Source organism: Lichenostomus cassidix, unplaced genomic scaffold, assembly GCF_008360975.1.
Source record: "Lichenostomus cassidix isolate B80296 unplaced genomic scaffold, HeHo_3.0 HiC_scaffold_34, whole genome shotgun sequence".
Classification (NCBI taxonomy): Eukaryota; Metazoa; Chordata; class Aves; order Passeriformes; family Meliphagidae; genus Lichenostomus; species Lichenostomus cassidix.
This window is the reverse complement of record NW_028147431.1, coordinates 1,904,126-1,926,691: the sequence shown is the minus strand read 5'-3', so window position 1 is coordinate 1,926,691 and position 22,566 is coordinate 1,904,126. Positions and strand designations below refer to the sequence as shown.

General features: G+C 39.2%; 2 protein-coding genes across 2 annotated transcripts in view; both read left to right on the top strand.

The window, feature by feature from the left end:
• Positions 1-1,115: 1,115 nt before the first annotated feature.
• Positions 1,116-9,720, top strand: LOC146423130 (cohesin subunit SA-1-like). Its single transcript, XM_085045077.1, has 9 exons — positions 1,116-1,224; positions 2,720-2,842; positions 3,952-4,045; positions 4,600-4,713; positions 5,304-5,400; positions 6,071-6,147; positions 7,337-7,541; positions 8,506-8,657; positions 9,643-9,720. The coding sequence occupies exons 2-9, from the start codon at positions 2,727-2,729 to the stop codon at positions 9,718-9,720; spliced, it is 933 nt and encodes a 310-aa protein (XP_084901203.1). The 5' UTR covers positions 1,116-1,224; positions 2,720-2,726.
• Positions 9,721-10,373: 653 nt separating this feature from the next.
• LOC146423129 (cohesin subunit SA-3-like) overlaps positions 10,374-22,566 on the top strand; it is a 16,114-nt gene continuing 3,921 nt past the window's right edge. The window contains exons 1-6 of the mRNA XM_085045075.1: positions 10,374-10,436; positions 11,050-11,148; positions 13,209-13,288; positions 15,014-15,121; positions 18,668-18,755; positions 19,872-19,895. Coding sequence (XP_084901201.1) covers positions 11,110-11,148; positions 13,209-13,288; positions 15,014-15,121; positions 18,668-18,755; positions 19,872-19,895 — 339 coding nt within the window. The 5' untranslated portion in view covers positions 10,374-10,436; positions 11,050-11,109. The remainder of the gene's footprint in view (positions 10,437-11,049; positions 11,149-13,208; positions 13,289-15,013; positions 15,122-18,667; positions 18,756-19,871; positions 19,896-22,566) is intronic.

Here is a 22,566-nt window from a genome sequence, read left to right as displayed (position 1 = left end):
TGGGAATGGGATCAGGAATGAGATTTGGGGTGGGAATAGGATCGGGAACGGGATTTGGGATGGGAATGGGATCAGAAATGGGATTTGGGGTGGGAATGGGATCGGGAATGGGACAGGACTAGGATTTGGAACCAAAGCCATATGGAGCTGTGAGGATCCCAAATCTCCAGGGAATCCCTGAACTGCAGGAGATCCCAAATCTCTAGGGGAACCTTCACTCCCTAAACCCCCCAGCACTGCATTTCCGTATAAAAAACCCAAATTTGGGGTTTTTAGGGTCTCTCCTTGGTTATAAAGACCCCAAATCTGTAGGGGAACCTCCACTCCACTCCCCAGCCCCACTTTTCCATATAAAACCCCAAATTTCGGGTTCTTTAGGGTCTCCCCTTGGTTATAGGAACCCTCAACCTATAGGGATCCCAAATCTATAGGGGAATCTCCACCCCCCAGCCCCACATTCCCTACAAAACCCCCCAAATTTTGAATTTTTAGGGTTTTTAGGGTTTCTCCTTGGTTATAGGGATGCCAAATCTATAGGGACCCCAAATCTCTAGGGGAACCTCCACTCCCTAAACCCCCCAGCCCTGCATTCCCCTATAAGAACCCCAAATTTTGGTTTTATTGGCGGTTTTTAGGTATTTTTTTAGGGTTTGTTAGGAATTTTTTAGGGATTTTTAGGGTTTTTCAGGATTTTTTTGGTTTTTAGGGATTTTTTTAGGGTTTTTTTAGGGTTTGTTAGGGATTTTTTAGTGTTTGTTAGGGTTTTTTAGGGATTTTTTAGGGATTTTCAGGGGTTTTTTTAGGATTTTTTAGGGATTTTTAGGATTTTTTAAATCCTCCCCTCACGCGGAGATCTCCCTGAGGCTTTGGCGCCCCAAAGCCACGTGACTCTGCAAGCCACGCCCACCGCCCCTCCCCTCACTACACGTGACAGAGGAAAGCCACGCCCACTCCCCCATTCACTCTCATTATATTTGCTCCACGTGACATTGGAAAGCCACGCCCACTCCCGCCTCCTTAATAAATTCCGTCACCCTGATTTGCATAAACCACGCCCACCCCACAGCTCATCCACCCCACGTGACAGCTCGTAACCACGCCCCTCGAGGCGCGGGCACGTGTCGGGCGCCATTTTCTTTTGGCGCGAAGCGAGTCAGCCGTGAGGGGAGGGGGATTTTCCTGAGGAGAACTTTGAGGTTTTTAGGGATTTTGAGCCCCGAAAAGGTGAGGGAGGGGCGGGAGGGATTGCGGAGCCTCGTTAAAAGGGAGTTTGGGGGGGTTTTGGGGCGGTGAGAGGTTGTGTTCTCCCCCTCAGTGGGATTCGGGGGGAATTTGTGAGGGGGGACTTCACTCGGAGAGGGTTTTGTGAGGGAGAGGCTTCATTTTCACCCCTCTAATTGGGGTTTAGGAGGTCAGGATTCCTTTTTTAGTGGAATTCGTGAGGGAGGATTTCTCTTCAGGAGGGTTTTGTGAGGGAGAGGCTTCATTTTCACCCCTCTAATTGGGATTTAGGAGGTCAGGATTCCTTTTTTAGTGGAATTCGTGAGGGAGGATTTCTCTCCAGGAGGGTTTTGTGAGGGAGAAGCTTCATTTTCACCCCTCTACTTGGGGTTTAGGAGGATCGTGGGGCCCCAAAAGGTCCTGATTCCTCTTTTAGTGGAATTTGTGAGGGAGGAGCTTCACTCCCTTCACTCCGGGAGAGTTTTGTGAGGGAGGAGTTTAATTAACGCCTCTCAAATGGAGGTTTAGGAGGATCGGGAGGCCCCAAAAGTCCCAAATTTCCTCCTTTAGTGGGATTTTTGAGGGGAGATTTCACTCCGGGAGGGTTTTGTGAGGGAGTAGCTTCATTTTCACCTCTCAAATTGAGACTTAGGAGGTCAGGATTCTTCCTTTAGTGGAATTTGTGAGGGAGGACTTTACTCTGAGGGGGTTTTGTGAGGGAGGAGTTTCATTTTCACCCCTCTAATTGAGGTTTAGGAGGATCTGGAGGCCCCAAAATGCCTTTATTTCCCTTTTAGTGGGATTTGTGAGGGAGGAACTTCCCCCCGGGAGGGTTTTGTGAGGGAGTAGCTTCATTTTCACCCCTCAAATCGAGGTTTAGGAGGTCAGGATTCTTCCTTTAGTGGAATTTGTGAGGGAGGACTTTACTCTGAGAGGGTTTTGTGAGGGAGGAGTTTAATTAACACCTCTAAAATGGAGGTTTAGGAGGATCTGGAGGCCTCAAAAGTCCCGAATTTCCTCCTTTAGTGGGATTTATGAGGGAGGAACTTCACTTCCACCCTTCAAATTGAGGTTTAGGAGGATCTGGAAACCCTAAAAGTCCCAAATTTCCTCCTTTAGTGGAATTTGTGAGGGAGGAACGTCCCTCCGGGAGGGTTTTGTGAGGGAGTAGCTTCATTTTCACCCCTCGTATTGAGGTTTAGGAGGTCAGGATTTCTCCTTTAGTGGAATTTGTGAGGGAGGACTTCACTCTGAGAGGGTTTTGTGAGGGAGGAGTTTTATTTTCACCCCTCAAATTGAAGTTTAGGAGAATCTGGGAGCCCCCAAAAGCTTAAGTTTCCCCCTCAGTGTGATTTTGGGGGAATTTGTGAGGGAAGAGTTTCCCCCATGTTTTCCCCCCCGTTTTCCCCCCGTTTTCCCCCCGTTTTTCCCCCGTTTTCCCCCCGTTTTCCCCCCATTTTCCCCCCGTTTTTCTGCATTTTTCCCTGTTTTTTCCCAGCCCCTCCATGGCTCTGCGGCGCTCTCCCCGCCTGCCTCCCTCGGGACTCTCCTCAGGCTCCTTTGGCAGCTCTGCTGCTCCTTCAGCTCCTCCCAGCAGCTCCTCCAGCTCCCCCCAGACTCAGTAAGGAAATCCCAAAGTTCCAAAAATTCCAATTTCCCCTTTTAGCCCCTTTTTTCTCCTATTTTTTCCATTTTTTTTCTCTTTTTTTCTTTCTTTTTTTGGTCTTGTTTTCTGCTTGTTTTCCCCTTTTTTTTCTTTTTCTCTTATGTTTTCTGCTTTTTTCCCTTATATTTTCTGCTTTTTCCCCTTATTTTTTCTGCTTTTTCCCTTTATTTTTTCTGCTTTTTTTCCTTATTTTTTCTGCTTTTTTCCCTTATTTTTTCTGCTTTTTTCCCTTATTTTTTCTGCTTTTTCCCCTTTTTTTATATTTTTTCCTTATTTTTTCTGCTTTTTCCCTTATTTTTTTGGGTTTTTTTTTTCCTTTTTTCCCTTATTTTTTCTGCTTTCCCCCCTTATTTTCCTTTTTTCCCTTTTTCCCCCTTTTTTCCGCTTTCTTTTTACTCTTTTTCCCTTTATTTTTTCTCTTTCTTTCCTTTATTTTTTCTCCTTTTTTTTCTTTCTCCCCCTTATTTTTGTTTTATTTTTCTTCTTCTTTTGTCTTATTTCTACTTTTTCTCACCTTTTTCTTTTTGTTTTTTCTTTTGTTTTTCTCGTATTTCTCCTGTTTTTTTCTCTTATTTTTTCTGTTTTTTTCCCTTATTTTTCTTCTTTTTTTCCTCTTTTTTCCATTTCCCTACAAAATTCCCATTTTCCCTCCTAATTCCCCCAAAATTCCCATTTTTTTCTCTTGTTTTCCCCCAAAATTCCCATTTTCCCTCCAAAATTCCCATTTTTCCTCCTATTTTCCCCAAAATTCCCATTTTTCCCTCCTAATTTCCCCCCAAATTCACATTTTCCCTCCTAATTCCCCCAAAATTCCCATTTTTCCTTCCTAATTCCCCCCAAATTCCCATTTTTTCTATTTTCCCCAAAATTCCCATTTTTCCTCCTAATTTCCTACAAAATTCCCATTTTTTCCTCCTAATTTCCCCCAAAATTCCCATTTTCCCCTCCTAATTTCCATTTTCCCTCCTAATTTCCCTAAAATTCCCATTTTTTTCTCCTGTTTCCCCCAAAATTCCCATTTTCCTTCCTAATTTCCCCCAAAATTCCCATTTCTCCCTCCCCAGGGAGTTCCCAGCAGACTCTGACTCCGGCTCTGACTTTGAAGTTTCTCTGCATCCCAGAAAACGAGGAATTCCCAGAGGCTCCAGCAGCTCCCAGGTCATTCCCACTGCTCCCAAAATCTACTTTTTTTTGGGAATTTTCACCTCATTTTCCCCACATTTTTTCCCCAAATTTTCCCCAAATTTTTCTCGGTTTCTTTGGATTTTCTCTCGATTTTTTCCCCCATTTTCCCAATTTTTCCCCGATTTTTTCCTCAATTTTTCCCCCAGATTTCCCTGATTTTCTCCCAATTTTCCCCATCTTGTTTCAATTTCTCCCAATTTCTTCCCTATTTTCCCTGATTTTTCCTCCCAATTTTTCTTCCATTTTCCTTCAAATTTTCCCCCAAATTTCTCCCAATTTTCCTTCAATTTTCCTTCAAATTTCCCCCAAATTTTCCCAATTTTCCCCCATTTTTCTCCTGTTTTTCCCAATTTTCCCCAAATTTCCCTGATTTTTCCTCCCAATTTTCCGTGATTTTTCCTCCCAATTTTCCCCAAATTTCCCCCAATTTTTCCCAATTTTCCCTGGCTTTTCCCTCCAATTTTTTCCTTGATTTTTCCCCAAATATTCCCAAATTTTTTCCCAATTTCTCCCAATTTCTCCCACAGCTCTCCAAACGTTCCAGACTTTCCGGAGGCAACAGGAATTCCCAGCAGAATTCCCAGCAGAATTCCCAGAATTCCCTCTTTGAAGCTGTTTTTTCAGGAAAAGTCGCCATGGAGGTTCCCAAAAACTCCCTAAATTCCCCAAAATTCCCACTTTTCCCCTAAATTTCCTTCATTTCCCCAAAATTCCTTTGCTTTTCTCCCAAAATCTTTTTTTTTTTCTCTAAATTCCTGTTTTTTTCCTGAAATTTTTGGGTTTTTTTCCCTCTAAATTCCTGTTTTTTTCCTGGAATTTTTTGGTTTTTTTCCCCCCAAAAAGTCTCGTTTTTCTCCCAAAATCCTCCTTTTCCCCCCAAAATTCCTGTTTCTCCTGAAATTTTTGGGTTTTTTTCCCTCCAGATTCCCTCATTTCCCCAAAATTCCTTAATTTTCCTCAAAATTCTCATTTTTCTCCCAAAATGCTCCTTTTTTTTCCCCCCAATTTTTGGATTTTTTCCCCTTAAAGTTCTCATTTTTCTCCCAAAATCTTCCTTTTGCCCCCAAAATTCCTGTTTTTTTCCCAAATTTTTGGGTTTTTTCCCCCAAAATCCCCATTTTTTCCCCCAAAATCCCCATTTTTTCCCCCAAAATCCCCCTTTTTTCCCCCCAAAAGTCCCATTTCCGCCCCAAAATTCCCATTTTTCCCCCGAAATTCCCGTTTTCTGCAGACCCTGGTGGATGAGTGGCTGGAGAGTTACAAAAAGGACAAAGAATTGGCTTTTCTGGAGCTGCTGAACTTCATTGTCAGATCCTGTGGCTGCAGAGGTGGGAAAAAAATGGGATAAATTGGGGAAAAATCCTGGGAAAATGGGGGGAAAATGGGATGAAAAATGGGAAAAAGGGGGAAAAATGGGGAAAAACTTCACTGTGAGATCCTGTGGCTGCAGAGGTGGGAAATGGGGAAAAATGGGGAAAAATTCTGAGAAAATGGGAAAATTGGGATAAAATTGGAGAAAAATGGGTAAAAATGGCATAAAAATGGGGGAAAATGGGGATAAAATGGGGGAAAAGGGGATAAAAATGGGGAAAAAATCCTGGGAAAATGGGAAAAATGGGAAAAAATGGGGAAAATTGGGAAAAAATGGAGAAAAATGAAATGGGAAAAAATTGGGAAAAATGGGAGAAAAATGGGAAAAAATGGGAGGAAAAATGGGAAAATGGGGAAAATTGGGAAACAAGATAAAAAGGGAAAACACTGTGAAAATGGGAAAAATAGGGGAAAAATGGGAGAAAATGGGGGAGAAAATGGGGAAAAATAGGGAAAAAATGGGAAAAATGGGGGAAAAAATGAGGGAGAAAATGGGGAAAAATGGGGGCAAATCCAGGAAAATTGGGAGAAAAATGGGGAAAATGGGAAAAAACAGGGCAAAGCCAAGGAATTGTGGATCTGGGATTGGGAAAGCCCTGAGGATAAGGATTTGTTTGGGATTTGCAGGAGTGGTGAGTGCAGAGATGTTCAGGGAGCTGCAGAACTCTGAGATCATCCGGAGACTCACCGAGAGCTTCGCAGAGGTCATGGGCTGGGAATTGGGGAGAATTCCTGGGATTTGGGAATTTTTCTGGGAATTTTGGGGAGGATTCCTGGGAATTTTGGGGAGGATTCCTGGGAATTTTGGGGAGGATTCCTGGGAATTTGGGGAATTTTTCCATGGAATTTTGGGGAGAATTCCTGGGAATTTTGGGGAGGATTCCTGGGAATTTGGGGAATTTTTCCATGGAATTTTGGGGAGAATTCCTGGGAATTTTTCCTGGGAATTCTGGGGAGAATTCCTGGGAATTTGGAGATTTTTCCATGGAATTTTGGAAAATTTTCCTGGGAATTTTTCCAGAGAATTTTGGGATTTTTTCCATGGAATTTTGGGGAGAATTCCTGGGAATTTGGGGATTTTTTCCATGGAATTTTGGGGATTTTTCCTTAGAATTTTTCCATGGAATTTTGGGGAATTTGTCCTGGGAATTTTGGGATTTTTCCCATGGAATTTTGGGAATTTTTCCATGGAATTTTGGGAATTTTTCCGTGGAATTTTGGGGAATTTGTCCTGGGAATTTGTCCTGGGAATTTTGGGGAGAATTCCAGGGAATTTGGAGATTTTTTTCATGGAATTTTGGAAAATTTTCCATGGAATTTTGGGGAGAATTCCTGGGAATTTTTTCCTGGGAATTTTGGGAATTTTTTCCATGGAATTTTGGGGAGAATTCCTGGGAATTTGGGGATTTTTCCCTGGAATTTTGGGTGTTTTTTGCCTGGAATTTTGGGTGTTTTTTCCCTGGAATTTGGGTGTTTTTTCTTGTAATTTTGATGTTTTTCCATGGAATTTTGGGTGTTTTTTCTTAGAATTCTGTGGTTTTTTCCTGGAATTTTGGGTTTTTTTCCTTGGAATTTTGGATGTTTTTTCTCTGGAATTTTGATCTTTTTCCTTGAAATTTTGATGTTTTTCCTTGGAATTCTGGGTGGTTTTCCTTGTAATTTGGGTGGTTTTTCCTTGGAATTTTGCATGTTCTTCCTTGGAATTTCGGTGTTTCTTCTGTGGAAATTTTCCCGTTTTTCCTTGAAATTTTCCCGTTTTTCCTTGAAATTTTCCCGTTTTTCCTTGAAATTTTCCCGTTTTTTCTCCTGTAATTTAATTCCTTTGCCTTGAAAAATTGGTTTTTTCTCCCAAAACTTCATTTTTTCCCCCTAAAACCCCATTTTCTCCCCCAGGACTCCCCAGAGTACCCGTTGTCTCTGCACTCCCGCTCGTGGCGCAGATTCCAGCTGGGATTTTCGGAGTTCCTGGCAGGAATTGTGCAGAGGGGCAGGAGCTGTGCCGTGCTGGATGGATTCCTGCTGGACTCCTGCATCCCTTTCCTCACGGGACTCTCTGACTCTCAGGTCAGACCTTTCCGACACACTGGGACTCTGGCAGGTGGGCAGAAAATTGGGATTTTTAACACAGGAATGTGCTGGAAAAATTGGGATCTTTTCTTTGGGTTTTTCTTACTGTTTTCCTATTTTTCCTATTATTTCTTGGTGGTTTTTTTCCCTATTTTTTCCTATTTCTTTCTTATTTTTTTCCTATTACTGTTTGGTGGTTTTTTGCTATTTTTTCCCTATTTTCTGCTGTTTTTGTGGTGGTTTCCTGGTGGTTTCCTGGTGGTTTCCTAGTGATTTCCTGGTGGTTTTTCCTGGTTTTTTCTTGCTATTTTTTTCTGGTTTTTTTCCTGTTTTTTTCTGGATTTTTGCTATTTTTTTTGCCATTTTTTGCTGGTTTTTTCATGTTTTTTGTCGCTATTTTTCTGCTATTTTTCTGCTATTTTTCTGGTGGTTTTTTCTGTTTTTTTGTTTTTTTCTTGCTATTTTTTGCTATTTTTTACCTGTTTCTGTCCTCTTTTTTTCTGGTATTTTGCTATTTTTTTGCCATTTTTTGCTGTTTTTTTGCTGTTTTTTGTTGCTATTTTGTTGCTACTTTTCAGTTATTTTTCTGCTATTTTTGGGTGTTTTTTCCTGTTTTTTTCTTGCTAATTTTTTGCTATTTTTTGCCATTTTTTCCTGGTTTTTGTTTCTTTTTTTTTTCCGGCTTTCTTCCGGGTTTTTTCAGGTTTTTTTTTGTTTTTTCCGGGGTTTTTTCAGTTCTTATGGTTTTTTTCAGGTTTTTTTTTCAGTTTCTTGTTTTTTCAGCTTTTTTTTCAATTCTTTTGGGGTTTTTGGCTTTTTTTTCAGTTCTTTTTTTTCCTTTTTTGGTCTTTTGTAGTTTTTTAGGGTCTTTTTTCAGGTTTTTTCATTTTTTTGGGGTTTTTTTGCATTTTTTCCCCATTTTCTCAATCTTCTTCCCATTTTTTCCCCATTTTTCCCATTTTTTCCCCAAATTCCCATTTTTTCCCCAATTCCAGCCCTGAAGGTGATGAGCTCCCTGGTGGAAATTGCTTTGGACTTGGAAACCCAACAGGGAAATTGCCAAAGGCAGTTGGAGGCAGAAAAGGGAAAAACTCCTGAGAGGAGAGGAACTGAGAGACTCGAGATGCTGCTCAACAAACAGGCTGAGGTGGGATTTTGGGGGATTTGGGGAATTTTGGGAATTTTTTGGGGATTTTGGGGGATTTTTGGAGGATTTGGGGTGAATTTTTAGGGATTTTATTGGGATTTTGGGTGAATTTTGAGGAATTTTGGAGATTTTATTGGAATTTTTTTTTAATTTTTAGGTGGTTTTTTTTACTTGTTAGGGTTTTTTTTTAATTTTAGGGGATTTCTTGGCAATTTGGGGAGATTTTTAGGGATTTTATTGGAATTTTGGGTAATTTTAGGTCAATTTTCAGGGATTTTAGTGGAATTTTGGGTGAATTTTGGGGATTTTTTGGGAATTTTTGGGGAGCTTTTGGGGAATTTTTGGGGAATTTTTTGTGAATTTTAGGGAAATTTTGGGGAAATTTTGGGGAATTTTTTGGGGAATTTTTGGGGAATTTTTGGGGAATTTTTTGAGGAATTTTTGGGGAATTTTTGGGGAATTTTATTGGAATTTTGGGGGATTTTTAGGGATTTTAGTGGAATTTTGGGGGAATTTTTTTGGGAATTTTTTTTGGAATTTTTGGGGAATTTTTAGGGATTTTTTAGGGATTTTATTGGAATTTTAGGTGAATTTTTAGGGATTTTATTGGAATTTTGGGTGAATTTTTGTGGGAATTTTGGAGATTTTGTTGGAATTTTGAGGAATTTTGGGATTTTTATTGGGATTTCTTGGGGATTTCTTGGGGATTTTTTTGGGGATCATTATTGGGATTTTTATTGGGATTTTGGGTGAATTTTTAAGGATTTTATTGGAATTTTGGGGAATTTTTAGGCTTTTTTTTTGAATTTTGGGTGAACTTTGGGAATTTTGGGTGAATATTTAGGGATTTTACTGGAATTTTGGGGACTTTTTTCTCTTCCCAGTTTTTTCCTTTTTTGTTTTTTTTTTTCTTGTGGGATTTTGGGGATTTTGGGTTGAATTTTGGGGATTTTGGGTTTCATTTGGATCCCAAATTCCCCCAAAGCTGCGAGAAAACCAGGAGGAGTTGGAAGGTTTGATGAATGGAATCTTCAAAGGAGTTTTTGTGCATCGATACCGGTGAGGGGAAATGGGAAATTGGGGGAAAATACAGAAAAATGGGGAAATGGGGAAAAATGGGAGAAAATGGGGAGAAAATACAGAAAAATGGGGGAAAAATGGGGTAAATTTGGGATAAAATGGGGGAAAATGGAGGAAAAATGGGGGAAAATTGAGAAAAAAATGGGGAAAAATGGGAGGGAAATGGGAGAAAATGGGGAAAACTGGGGGGGAAATGAGAAAAATGGGGAAAATGGGGAAAAAATGGGGAAAAAATGGGGGAAAAATGGGGGAAAAATGGGAAAAAATGGGAGAAAAATGGGGGAAATGGGGAAAAAACTGGAAAAAGAGGAGAAAATGGGGGAAAATGGGGAAATTGGGGAAAATGGGGGAAAAATGGAGAAAAAATGGGAGAAAATGAGGAAAAAATGGGGAAAACTGGAAAAAGAAAAATGGGGAAAAATGGGAGAAAATGTGGAGAAAATGTGGGAAAAATGAGGAAAAATGGGGGGAAAATGAGAAAAAATGGGGGAAAATTGGGGGAAAATTGGGGAAAATGGAGAAAAATGTGGAAAAACTATGGAAAAAAGTGAATTTTGGGAAATTTTGGGAATTTTTCAGGGACATTGTTCCCGAAACTGCGGATCTGCATGGAGGAGTTGGGAGTTTGATGAGGAAATTCCCCAAATCTTTCCTGTCAGATTCTCACCTCAAGTACCTGGATGGACTCTGCATGACAAGGTGAGGAAAATGGGATTTTGGGGGAAAAAATGGGGATTTTGGGGCATTTTAGGGGTTGGGGGAAGAAATGGGGATTTTGGGGGAAAAAGTGGAAAATTGGGGAAAAATGGGGAAAAAATTATGGGGAAAATGGGGGAAAAATGGGAAAAAATTGTGGGAAAATTAGGAAAAAATTGGGGAAAATATGGGGAAAATGGGAGAAAAATTGGGGAAATTTGGGGGAAAATGGGAAAAATTGGGAAAAATTGAAAGAATGGGAAAAATTGAAAAAATGGGAAAAAGTGGGAAAAATTGAGGAAAAAGTGGGAAACATGGGAAAAATTGGGAAAAATTGAGGAAATTTGGAGGCAAATTTGGGAAAAATTGGGGAAATTGAGGAAATTTGGAGGCAAATTTGGGGAAAAATGGGGAAATTTGGGGGAAAATTTGGGGAAAAATGGGAAAAATTGGGAAAAATTGAGGAAAAATTGAGGAAAAAATGGGAAAAAGTGGGAAAACTTGAGGAAAAACTGAGGAAATTTGGGGTAAAAATTGGGAAAATTGGGGGTTTTGATTTCCAGGGGATTTGGGATCCCAGAATTGCCCAAATTTGGGATTTTTTTGGCTTTTCCAGCAGGGGGAAGTTCGGCTGAGGTGTGTGAGAGCTCTGAGAGGAATTTATGGAATTCCTGGAATGGCAGCGAGTTTGGAATTGTTCACTGAGAGGTTCAAGGTGGGAATTTGGGGAAAAATGGGAGTTTGGGGGGAAATTGAGAACCTGGGGGAAAATTGGGAAATTTGGGGGAAAATTGGGGAAAAAAAAGGGAAATTTGGGGAAAAAGTGGGAAACTTTGGGAAAAAATGGAAATTTGGGGGGAAAAATGAGAAATTTTGGGGAAAAAGGTGGGAAATTTGGGGGAAATTGGGGGAAAATTGGGAAATTTAGGGGAAAATTGGGGAAAAATGGGAAATTTTGGGGAAAATTGGGGAAAAATGGGAAATTTTGGGGAAAATTGGGGAGAAAAATGGGAAATTTTGGGGAAAAATTGGGGAAAAAAATGGGAAATCTTGGGGGAAAAGTGGGAAATTTTGGGGGGAAAAATGGGAAACCTAGGGAAAAATTGGGAAAAAATAGGAAATTTGGGGGGAAAAGTGGGAAATTTTGGGGGAAATTGGGGGGAAAAGTTGGTAAAAAGGAAAAAATTTGGGAAATTTTAGGGAAATTTTTTGGAAAATTGAACGAAAGTGGGGAATTTGAGGGAAAAATTGGGAAATTTGGGGGGAAAATATGAAAAAAGGAAAAATTGGGAAGGAAATGGAGTAAAAAATGGGGAAAATTGAGGAAAAATGGTGGAAAATGGGAAAAATGTGGGGGGAATGGTGGAAAATGAGGGGAAAAATTGGGAAATTCGGGGAAAATTGGTGGGAAAAAGGGAAAAATGGGGGAGAAATGGGGAAAAATTGGAAATTTTGGGGTGAAAATGGGAAAAAATGGGAAATTTGGGGAAAATTGGTGGGGAAAAATGGTGGAAAAAATGGGAAAAATTGGGGAGAAATGGGGAAAAAGGGAAAAGTTGGGAAGTAAATGGGGGAAATATTGGGACAAATGGGGGAAAATTGGGAAAAAATGGGGAAAATTGAGGGAAAATGGGGAAAAATGGGAAAAATGTGGGGGAAAATGAGGGAAAAGTGGGGGAAAATGGGAAAAATGGAGCAAAACTAGAGGAAAAATGAGGGAAAAATTGGGGAAAATGGGATAAAAATGGGATTGGATTGGGAAAGATGGGAGAAAATGGGATTAGATTGAGGAAAAACAGGATAAAATTTGGTTTGGAATGAAGGGAAAGGGGAATGGATTGGGAAATATGGGAAGAGTGAAAGAAGAAAAAGGAAAACTGGGATAGAAATGGGAAAATTGGGCTGAAAAATGGGATAAAAAATGGGAAAAATGGGAGAGAAAAAGGGAAAAATGGGATGAAAAATCCCTAAAACGATGGGAAAAAAGTTCCAAGGGAATCTGTGGGATTTGGGGAATTTCCTGGGAATCCCAAAGTGTGGGAATTTGGGGAATTTTGGGATTTTGCAGAGAAAAAAGTGGGGAAAATGGGCTGAAAAATGGGAAAATTGGGATGAAAAATGGGATAAAAAATGAGGGAAAATGGGGGAGAAAAAGGGAAAAAATGGGAGGAAAAATGGGATAAAAAAATGGGAAAAATGAGCTGAAAAATGGGATAAAAAATGGGATAAAAAATGAGGGAAAATGGGAGAAAAATGGAATAAAAATGGGATAAAAAATGAGGGGAAAAGGGAAAAAATGGGATTAAAAATCCTAAAACAATGAAAAAAAAAAGTTCCAAGGGAATCTGTGGGACTTGGGGAGTTTCCTGGGAATCCCAAAGTGTGGGAATTTAGGGAATTTTGGGATTTTGCAGAGAAAAAAGTGGGGAAAATGGGCTGAAAAATGGGAAAATTGGGATGAAAAATGGGATAAAAAATGAGGGAAAATGGGGGAGAAAAAGGGAAAAAATGGGAGGAAAAATGGGATAAAAAAATGGGAAAAATGGGCTGGAAAATGGGATAAAAAATGGGATAAAAAATGAGGGAAAATGGGAGAAAAATGGAATAAAAATGGGATAAAAAATGAGGGGAAAAGGGAAAAAATGGGATTAAAAATCCTAAAACAATGAAAAAAAAGTTCCAAGGGAATCTGCGGGATTTGGGGAATTTCCTGGGAATCCCAAAGTGTGGGAATTTAGGGAATTTAGGGAATTTTGGGAATTCTGGGCTCCCCAGCCCCGGTTGGTGGCGATGGCTCACGACAAGGAGGCTGAAGTGGCTCTGGAGGTGCTGAAACTGCTCAGTCAGCTGGACAGGTGAGAGACGGGAATTTGGGAATTTTGGGGTTGGAATTTGGGGAATTGGGAGGTTTGGGGGAATTTTGGGGGTTTGGGGATTTTTTTTGGATTTTTTTTTGATTTTTTTTGGATTTTTTTTTTATTTTTTTTGATTTTTTGGATTTTTCTGATTTTTTTCTCATTTTTTTCTCATTTTTTTTCTCTTTTTTTCTCTTTTTTTTCTTTTTCTTTTTTTTCTCATTTTTTCTCTTTTTTTTTCTCATTTTTTTTCTCATTTTTTCTAATTTTTTAAAAGTTTTTTTTTATTTTTTCTAATTTTTGGATTTTTTTCTTTTTTTTGGATTTTTCTAATTTTTTGGGGAATTTTTTGGGTTGTTTTTTAACACGTTTTAAAATGTTTTCGATTTTGGGGGTTTTTATTTGGAATTTTTGGGGATTTTTTTGAATTTTTTGGGGATTTCTTTTGATTTTTAGTAATTTTTCTTAGACTTATGACTTAAAATTTTTCGATTTTTTAGATTATTTTTTAGATTTTTTTAGAGTTTTTTTAAAATTTGTTTTGAATTTTTTAAAATTTTTTGTCATTTTTATTCTTCTGTTTTATTTCTTTCAAATTGTTTTGATTTTTTTGTTTTTTTTATTTTTAAATTTTTTTTATTTTTAAAAATTTTTGGAGTTTTTTTGAATATTTTGGGGGAATTTTTTTATTTTTGGGTTTTTTGGGGTTTTTTTTTTGAGAATTTGGGGAAATTTTGGGGAATTTGGAATTTTGGGGGAAATTTTGAAGAATATTTGGGATTTGGGGATTTTGGGGGAATTTTGGGGTTTTTTTGTTTTTGGGGAATTTTTTTGGTTTTTTTGAGAATTTGGGGAAATTTAGAAGATTTTTTTTTAATTTTTGGGGAATTTCTTGGGAATTTTTTGGGGATTTTTTTTTGGATTTTGGGGGAATTTTGGAGGGAAATGTGGGATTTGGGGTCAGAATTTGGGGATTTTGAGATTTTTGGGGAATTTGTTTCAATTTTGGGGAATTTCTGGGGAATTTGGGGGAAATTGAGGTAAAAACTGAGAATCAAAGAAATTTTGGAATTAAAAAAAGATTAAAAAATGGGAAAAATTGGGAATTTTGGCTCAGAACTGTGCAGGGAAATTGGAAATTTCCCTCTGGCATTCCCAAAATTCCCAAATTTCCAGGAATTCTTGAGGAAAATCTTGAGAAAAAGAAGGAATTTGGGAAAAAATCAGGTGAAAAATACGAATAAAATCCAAATTTTGGACTAAAAAAAGATAAGAAAACGGGAAAAATTGGGAATTTTGGCTCAGAACGGCTCTGGGAAATGGGGAATTTCCCTCTGGAATTCCCAAAATTCCCATAATTCCAGGAATTTGTGGGAAATCCTGAGAAAAATGGGAAATTCGGTGGAATTCAGGTGAAAAATAAGAATAAAATACGAATTTTGATATGAAAAAGTGGGAAAAATTGGGGATTTCGGCTCAGAACAGCTCTGGGAAATCAGGAATTTCCCTCTGGCATTCCCAAAATTCCCAAATTTCCCAGGAATCTGGAGGAAAATCCTGAGAAAAATGAGGAAATTTGGTGAAATTGAGGTGAAAAATAAGAATAAAATACAAATTTTGGTATAAAAAATGGGAAAACTTGGGAATTTCAGCTCAGAACGGCTCTGGGAAATGGGGAATTTCCCTCTGGCATTCCCAGAATTCCCGAATTTCCCGATTTTCCAGGACTCTGGAGGATTGCCTGTCGGCTGAGGATTGCCAGAGCATCTTCCCCGTCGTGTTTGTTGCCAGCAGAGCTTTGGCTGCAGCGGCTGGCAGCTTCTTGTTCCAGAGGTACTGCGGGGATTTTCTGGGAATTTTCTGGGAATTTTGGGATTTTCTGGGAATTTTCTGGGATTTTCTATGAATTTTTGAGGAGTTTTCCAGAAATTTTTGAGGAATTCTGAAGAATTTCCCTGAATTTTTTTGACTTTTCCAGCAATTTCCCTGAATATTTGGAGTTTTCCAGGAATTTAGAAGGATTTTCTGGAATTTTCCAGGGATTTTCTGGGATTTTCCAGGAATTTTGGAAGAATTTTGTAGAATTTTCCAGGAATTTCCCTGATTTTTCTGGAATTTTCCAGGCATTTCTGTGAATTTTTTTGCACTTTTTTTTGAATTTTCCAGGAATTTCAAAGAATTTTTTTATATTTCCCTGAATTTTCTGGGAAATTTTCTGGGAATTTCTAAGAATTTCCTGGAATTTTTTCGAGTTTTCCAGGAATTTCCCAGGAATTTCCAAGAATTTTGTGGGAATATCTGTGAATTTTCTGGAGTTTTCTAGGAATTTCCCTGAACTTTCTGGAATTTTCCAGGAATTTCTAAGGATTCAAACCCTAAAACTTTGGAATTTTATCCCAAAATTCTGGGAATTCAAACCCCAAAACTTGGGAATTTTATCCCAAAATTCTGGGAATTCAAACCCCAAAACTTGGGAATTTTATCCCAAAATTCTGGGAATTCAAACCCAAAATCTGGGAATTTTATCCCTAAAATCCTCCAAATTCCAAACCCCAAAAACCTGAAAATTCCAATAATTCAAATCCTAAAAACTTCAACATTCCAAACCCCAAATCCTCAAAATCCCAAACCTCAAAAATATCAAAATCCTGATCATTCAAACCTTAAAAACCTCAAAATTCCAAACCCCAAATCCCCAAAATCCCAAGCCCTGAATCCTCAAAATTCCAACCCCAAAATCCTGGGAATTCCACCCCTCAAACCCTTGGAATTTCATCCTGGAATTCTCCAAATTCCACCCAAAACCCTCCAAATTCCAACTCTAAAATCCTCAAAACCTCTGAATTCCAACCTCAAAATCCTTCAAATTCCAAACCCTAAAATCCCAAAAACCTCAAAATCCCAAATCCAAAACCCACAAAATTCCAATTCCCAAATCCCCAAAATTCCAAACCTTAAAATCCTTCGAATTCCAACCCCAAAATCTTCAAAATTCCAAATTCCAAAATCCCAAAATCTCCAAATCCCAAAACCTGGAAATTCCAACCCCAAATCCCCAAAATCCCAAACTGACAAATCTTCAAATCCCAAACCCCAAAATCTCGGAATTTTCTCCCAAAATCCTGGGAATTCTTAGCTTTTCTTGTCCTTTTTCTGACCCCAAATCCCATCTGGGAACAATTTTTTGGGATTTTTGGGAATCCAAACTCTGAGCTCATCCCGAACAGCTGGAATTCTCCCAAATTTCTCCTCCCAAAACATCTGGAATTCTTCCAAATTTCTCCTCCCAACATCTGGAATTCTCCCAAATTTCCTCATCTCCAATATCTGGAATTTTCCCAAATTTCCTCATCCAGAACATCTGGAATTTTCCCAAATTTCTTCATCCCAAACATCTGGAATTCTTCCAAATTTTCTCCTCCCAAACATCTGGAATTCTCCTATATTTCTTCATCCCGAACATCTGGAATTCTCCCAAATTTTCTCCTCCCAAACATCTGGAATTCTTGCAATTTTGTTTTTCTCCCAAACATCTGGAATTCTCCCAAATTTCCTCACATCAAACAGCTGGAATTCTCCCAAATTTCTTCCTCCCAGAACATCTGGAATTCTCCCAAATGTCCTCATTTCCCAAACATCAGGAATTTTCCCAAATTCCCTTTCCCCAAACATCTGGAATTTCTCCTCATTTTTTTCACTTTAAGGGTCTTTTTTCCTCATTTTTCCCAATTTTTTCCTCACTTTTTCTCATTTTTTCTCCCATTTTTCCCCATTTTTGTCACTTTTCTCCCATTTTTTTTCATTCTATTCCCATTTTTCCTCATTCCACACCCAATTTTATCCCAATTTCCCTTATTCCATTCCCATTTTTCCCTATTTTTTACGATTTTTTCCCATTTTTCTCTCATTTTTTCCCCATTTTTCTCCCATTTTTCCTCATTTTTCTCCTGTTTTTTCCCCTTTTTTTCCCCATTTTTCCCCATTTTTTCCCCTATTTTTCTCATTCCAATTCCATTTTTTCCCATTTTTATCCATTTTCTCCTCATCCCAGAATTTCCTCATCCCAGAATTATCTCATCCCAAATTTTCTCCTCCCAGCCTCTCCCCACTCCCTGGGGATTCTCAGATTTCACAATTATTTCACAATTATTTCACAATTCTCATTTATTTTTATCTATTTTAATCCTGTTTATCCCAAATTTTTCCTTTTTTTTCAATATCCCAGCACTTGTTTATCCCAAATTTTGGGTTTTTTCCCAATTTTTTCCTTTTTTCCTAATATTCCAATGGTTGTTTATCCCAATTTTTGGGGTTTTTTCCCAATTTTTTTCTTTTTTTTTCCATATTCCAGCACTTGTTTTTTCAATTTTTTCCCATTTTTTTGGGTTTTTCCCCAATTTTTCTGGTTTATTTCGTATCTGAGTCGTTGTTTATCCCAATTTTTGGGGTTTTTTTCTCAATTTTTCTGGTTTTTTCCTATTCTAGCACTGATTTTCCCCATTTTTTCCCAATTTTTAGGTTTTTTTCTCAATTTTTCTGGTTTTTTTTCAATATTCCAGCACTTGTTTATCCCAAATTTTTGGGTTTTTTTCTGAATTCTATAATTTTTTCAATATCCTAGTACTTGTTTATCCCAATTTTTGGGGTTTTTTCCCAATTTTTCCCTTTTTTTCATATCCCAGGAGTTGTTTATCCCATTCATTCCTAATTTTTCTGGTTTTTTCCATATTCTAGCACTTGTGTATCCCAATTTTTGGGTTTTTTCCCCTTTTCTCTCAAATTTTCCCAACCCCACCCCCAATTTTCCCCAGTTTTCTCCCCAATTTTCCCCAGTTTTCTCCCCAATTTTCCCCCATTTTCCCCAATTTTCCCCCTTTTTTCCCCAATTTTCCCCCTTTTTTCCCCCTTTTTTCCCTTTTCCCCTCAATTTTCCCAATTTTTTCCCCATTTTTCCTTCTTTTTCCCCTTTTTTCCCCAATTTTCCCCAATTTTCCCCCTTTTTTCCTCCTTTCTCCCCAATTTTTCCAGTTTTTCCCCCTTTTTTCTCAATTTTTCCCCCTTTTCTCCCCATTTTCTCCCCAATTTCCCCAATTTTTCCCATTTTTCCCAGTTTTTTCCCAAAGCCCTCATTCTTCCCCATTTTTCCCCCAATTTTCCCAATTTCCCATTTTCCCCCTTTTTTCCTCCTTTATCCCCAATTTTTCCAGTTTTTTCCCCTTTTTTCTCAAATTTTCCCCCTTTTATCCCCATTTTCTCCTCAATTTTTCCAGTTTTTCCCAGTTTTTTCCCATTTTTCTCCCCATTTTTCCCCCCATTTTTCCCATTTTTCTCCCCAATTTTCCCATTTTTCTCCCATTTTTCCCATTTTCCCCTCTCCAGGCTGCTGGATCCCGGCAAGCACGGCAGTGGCTCAGAGGACAGCAGGACTTTCCTCCTCCTCCTCGTCGACTTCTTCCTGCAATCCGAGGTGGGGAATTTCGGGAGTTTTTGGGAATTTTGGGGATTTTTCGGGATTTTTTTGGATTTTTTTTTTAAATTTTTTAGGGAATTTTTAATGGAATTTTTGGGATTTTTTTCATGGAATTTTGGAAAATTTTTAGGGAATTTTTTTGGAATTTTTGGGAATTTTGGGAATTTTTTTGGATTTTGATTTTTGGAATTTATTAAAAAACATGGAATTTTTGGGGAATTTTGGTGGATTTTTTTAGAATTTTAAAAAAGTTTTTGGGATTTTTTTTGGGAATATTTTGGAATTTTTATATGTATTTTTGTGGATTTTTTGGAGGTTTTTTTGGGAATTTTTTGTGGATTTTTTGTGGATTTTTTGGGCGAGGTTTGTGAATTTGGGAGACATTTTGGGAATTTTGGGAATTTGCGATTGGGAATTCCCAAAATTCCCAAATTTCCCTCCCAGCTCCACAAGCATATTGCATTGTGGTGGATTTGGGGGAATTTTGGGTTTTTTTGGCTGAAATTTTGTCGTTTTTTGCTGAAATTCCATCATTTTTCGGTGGAATTTCATCATTTTTGGGTGAAATTTTTGGGAAATTTTTCGGGAATTGTCCCCAGAATTCCCTAAATTCCCGAATTTCCCTCCCAGCTCCACTAACACATTGCATTCTGGTGGAATTTTTTGGGTTTTTTGGCTGGAATTTTGTCATTTTTTGGTGGAATTTCATCATTTTTCAGTAGAATTTTGGCATTTTTGGGTTAAATTTTTTGGGACTTTTTGGGAATTTCCCCAGAATTCCCAAAATTCCCGAATTTCCCTCCCAGCTCCACGAGCTCATTGCATTCTACTGGATTTGGGGGAATTTTGGGGTTTTTTCCCAGAATTTTGTTATTTTTTGCTGAAATTTCATCATTTTTCAGTGAAATTTTTGGGGAATTTTTTGGAATTTCTCCCCAAATTCCCGAATTTCCCTCCCAGCTCCATGAACTCAGTGCATTCTACTGGATTTGGGGGAATTTTGGGGTTTTTTCACTGAAATTTCATCATTTTTTGGTGAAATTTTTGGGGAATTTTTTGGAATTTTTTGGGAATTTCCCCAGAATTCCCGAAATTCCCGAATTTCCCTGCCAGCTCCACGAACACGCTGCTTACCTGGTGGATTTGGGGGAATTTTGGGTTTTTTTCCCAAAATTTTGTGATTTTTTGCTGAAACTTTGTCATTTTTTGCTCAAATTTCATCGTTTTTGGGTGAAATTTTTCGGGAATTTTCCCCAGAATTCCCAAAATTCCCGAATTTCCCTGCCAGCTCCATGAACACATTGCATTCTACTGGATTTGGGGGAATTTTGGGGTTTTTTCACTGAAATGTCATCATTTTTGGGTGAAATTTTTTGGGAATTTTCGGGAATTTTTGGGAATTTCTCCCAAATTTCCTGAATTTCCCTGCCAGCTCCACGAACACGCTGCTTACCTGGTGGATTCTCTCTGGGATTGTGCTGGAAAATTGCTCAGGGATTGGGAGAGAATCTGCGAGCTGCTGCTGCACGAAACCAGTATGGGAACTGGGAGGGACTGGGAGGGACTGGGAGGGACTGGGAGGGACTGGGAGGGAACTGGGAGGGACTGGGAGGAGAATTGGGACAAACTGGGATGGAGTGGGATGGACTGGGATGGACTGGGAATGGACTGGGATGGACTGGGATGGACTGGGAGGGACTGGGATGGACTGGGATGGACTGGGAGGGACTGGGAGCAAATCCAGAGGGTACTGGGAGCACTGGGAGGGAGTGGGAGCACTGGGAATGGGACTGGGATGGACTGGGAGGGAATTTGGATGAACTGGGAGCAACTGGAAATGGGATTGGGAGGGACTGGGATGGACTGGGAGGGACTGGGATGGACTGGGAGCAAATCCAGAGGGTACTGGGAGCGACTGGGAATGGGACTGGGGTGAACTGGGAGGGACTGGTATGAATTGGGATGGACTGGGAATGGGCAATGGGGAACTGGGATGAACTGGGAAGGGATTGGGGAGACTGGGAGGAACTGGGATGGACTGGGAAGGGATTGGGAGGAACTGGGTTATACTGGTTTAGACTGGGATTGAAGTGGATACTGGGACAAACTGGGATGGAACTGGGAATCAACTGGGAGAACTGGGATGGACTGGGAATGGAATGGGGAAACTGGGATGAACTGGGAATAAACTAAGGGGAACTGGGATAAACTGGGAGGAACTGGGACTGGGAACTGGTTAAACTGGGATGGACTGGGATGAACTGGGAGGTTTCCAAACTGCTCCCAAACTGGCCATACTGGTCTGAACTGGTCCAAACTGGTTTCCAGCCACCTTCCCAATTCTCACCAAACCCCAAGTTTTTTAGGATTCTTTGGAGATTTTTCTGGATTTTTGTGGATCTTCTGTTCCAAACTGGTCTGAACTGGTCCAAACTGGTTTCTGCATTTCCATTCCTGTTCCAAACTGGAATTTTCCTGTGTTTTTTCTGGGATTTTTGGGGATTTTTTTGGGGATTTTTGTGGATTTTTGTGGATTTTTGTGGGATTTTTTGGGGTTTTTTGTTCCAAACTGGTCCGAACTGGTCCGAACTGGTCCGAACTGGTCTGAACTGGTCTGAACTGGTCCAAACTGGTTTCCAGGCCTGGATTTCCGTCAGGAAAAGGCTCTGGTGGAATTCCTGAGCTCCAGTGGCCTCAGAGTCGCTCAGGGCAAACCTCCTGTGGGGAGAACTGCTGCCAGGAAGGTCAGGAAATCGGGAATTTGGGGGAATTTTGGGATTTTATTGGGATATTTGGGGAATTTTGGGATTTTATTGGGATATTTTGGGGGATTTTTGGGATTTTTTGGGGGATTTTTGGGATTTTTTTTGGATTTTTTTTTTGATTTTTTGGGGATTTTTTTTTAATTTTATTGGGATTTTGGGGTTTTTTTGGTGTTTTGGTTTTCTTTAAGTTTTATTGGAGTTTTGTTTGGATTTTTTGGGGAATTTTGAGGGATTTGGAGAAATTTTCTTGGGGATTTTATTGGGATTTTTGGTGATTTTTATTCCAATTATTCCCATTTTCCCCATTTTTTCCCCATTTCCCTATTTTTCCCCTTTTTCCCCATTTTCTCCCTTTTTTTCTCATTTCCCCTGATTTTTCTCCCATTTTTCCTCTTTTTTTCCCCTTTTTCCCCATTATTTTCCGCATTTTTCCTGTTTTTCCCATTTTTTCCCCAATTTCCCCAAATTCCCCAATTTCCCAATTTTTTCCCCAATTTTGCCATTTTCCCCCATTTTTCCCCCATTTTCCCCATTTCCCCATTTTCCCCATTTTTCCCCATTTTTCTCAATTTCCCCATTTTTGCCCCATTTTTCCCCAAATTCCCCAATTTCCCCATTATTCCCCATTTCCCCCATTTATTTTCCCAAATTCCCCGATTTTCCCATTTTCCCCCCATTTTTTCCCATTATTTTTTCCCCCATTTTTCCCCATTTTTTCCCCTTTTCCCCAATTTTCACAATTTCCCATTTTCCTCAATTTTCCCCATTTCCCCATTTTTTCCCAATTTCCTCATTTTTCCCATTTTCTTCAATTTTCCCATTATTCTCATTTTCCCCAAATTCCCCATTTTTCCCTATTTCCCCATTTTCCTCCCATTATTCCCAATTTCCCCAATTTCCCCATTTTCCCCAAATTCCCCATTTTTCCCCATTTTTCCCCATTTTTCCCCATTTTTCCCCCAATTTTCCCAAATTTCCCCATTTCCCCCCATTTTTCCCCAATTCCCCCAATTTCCCATTTTCCCCCCATTTTTTCCCCATTT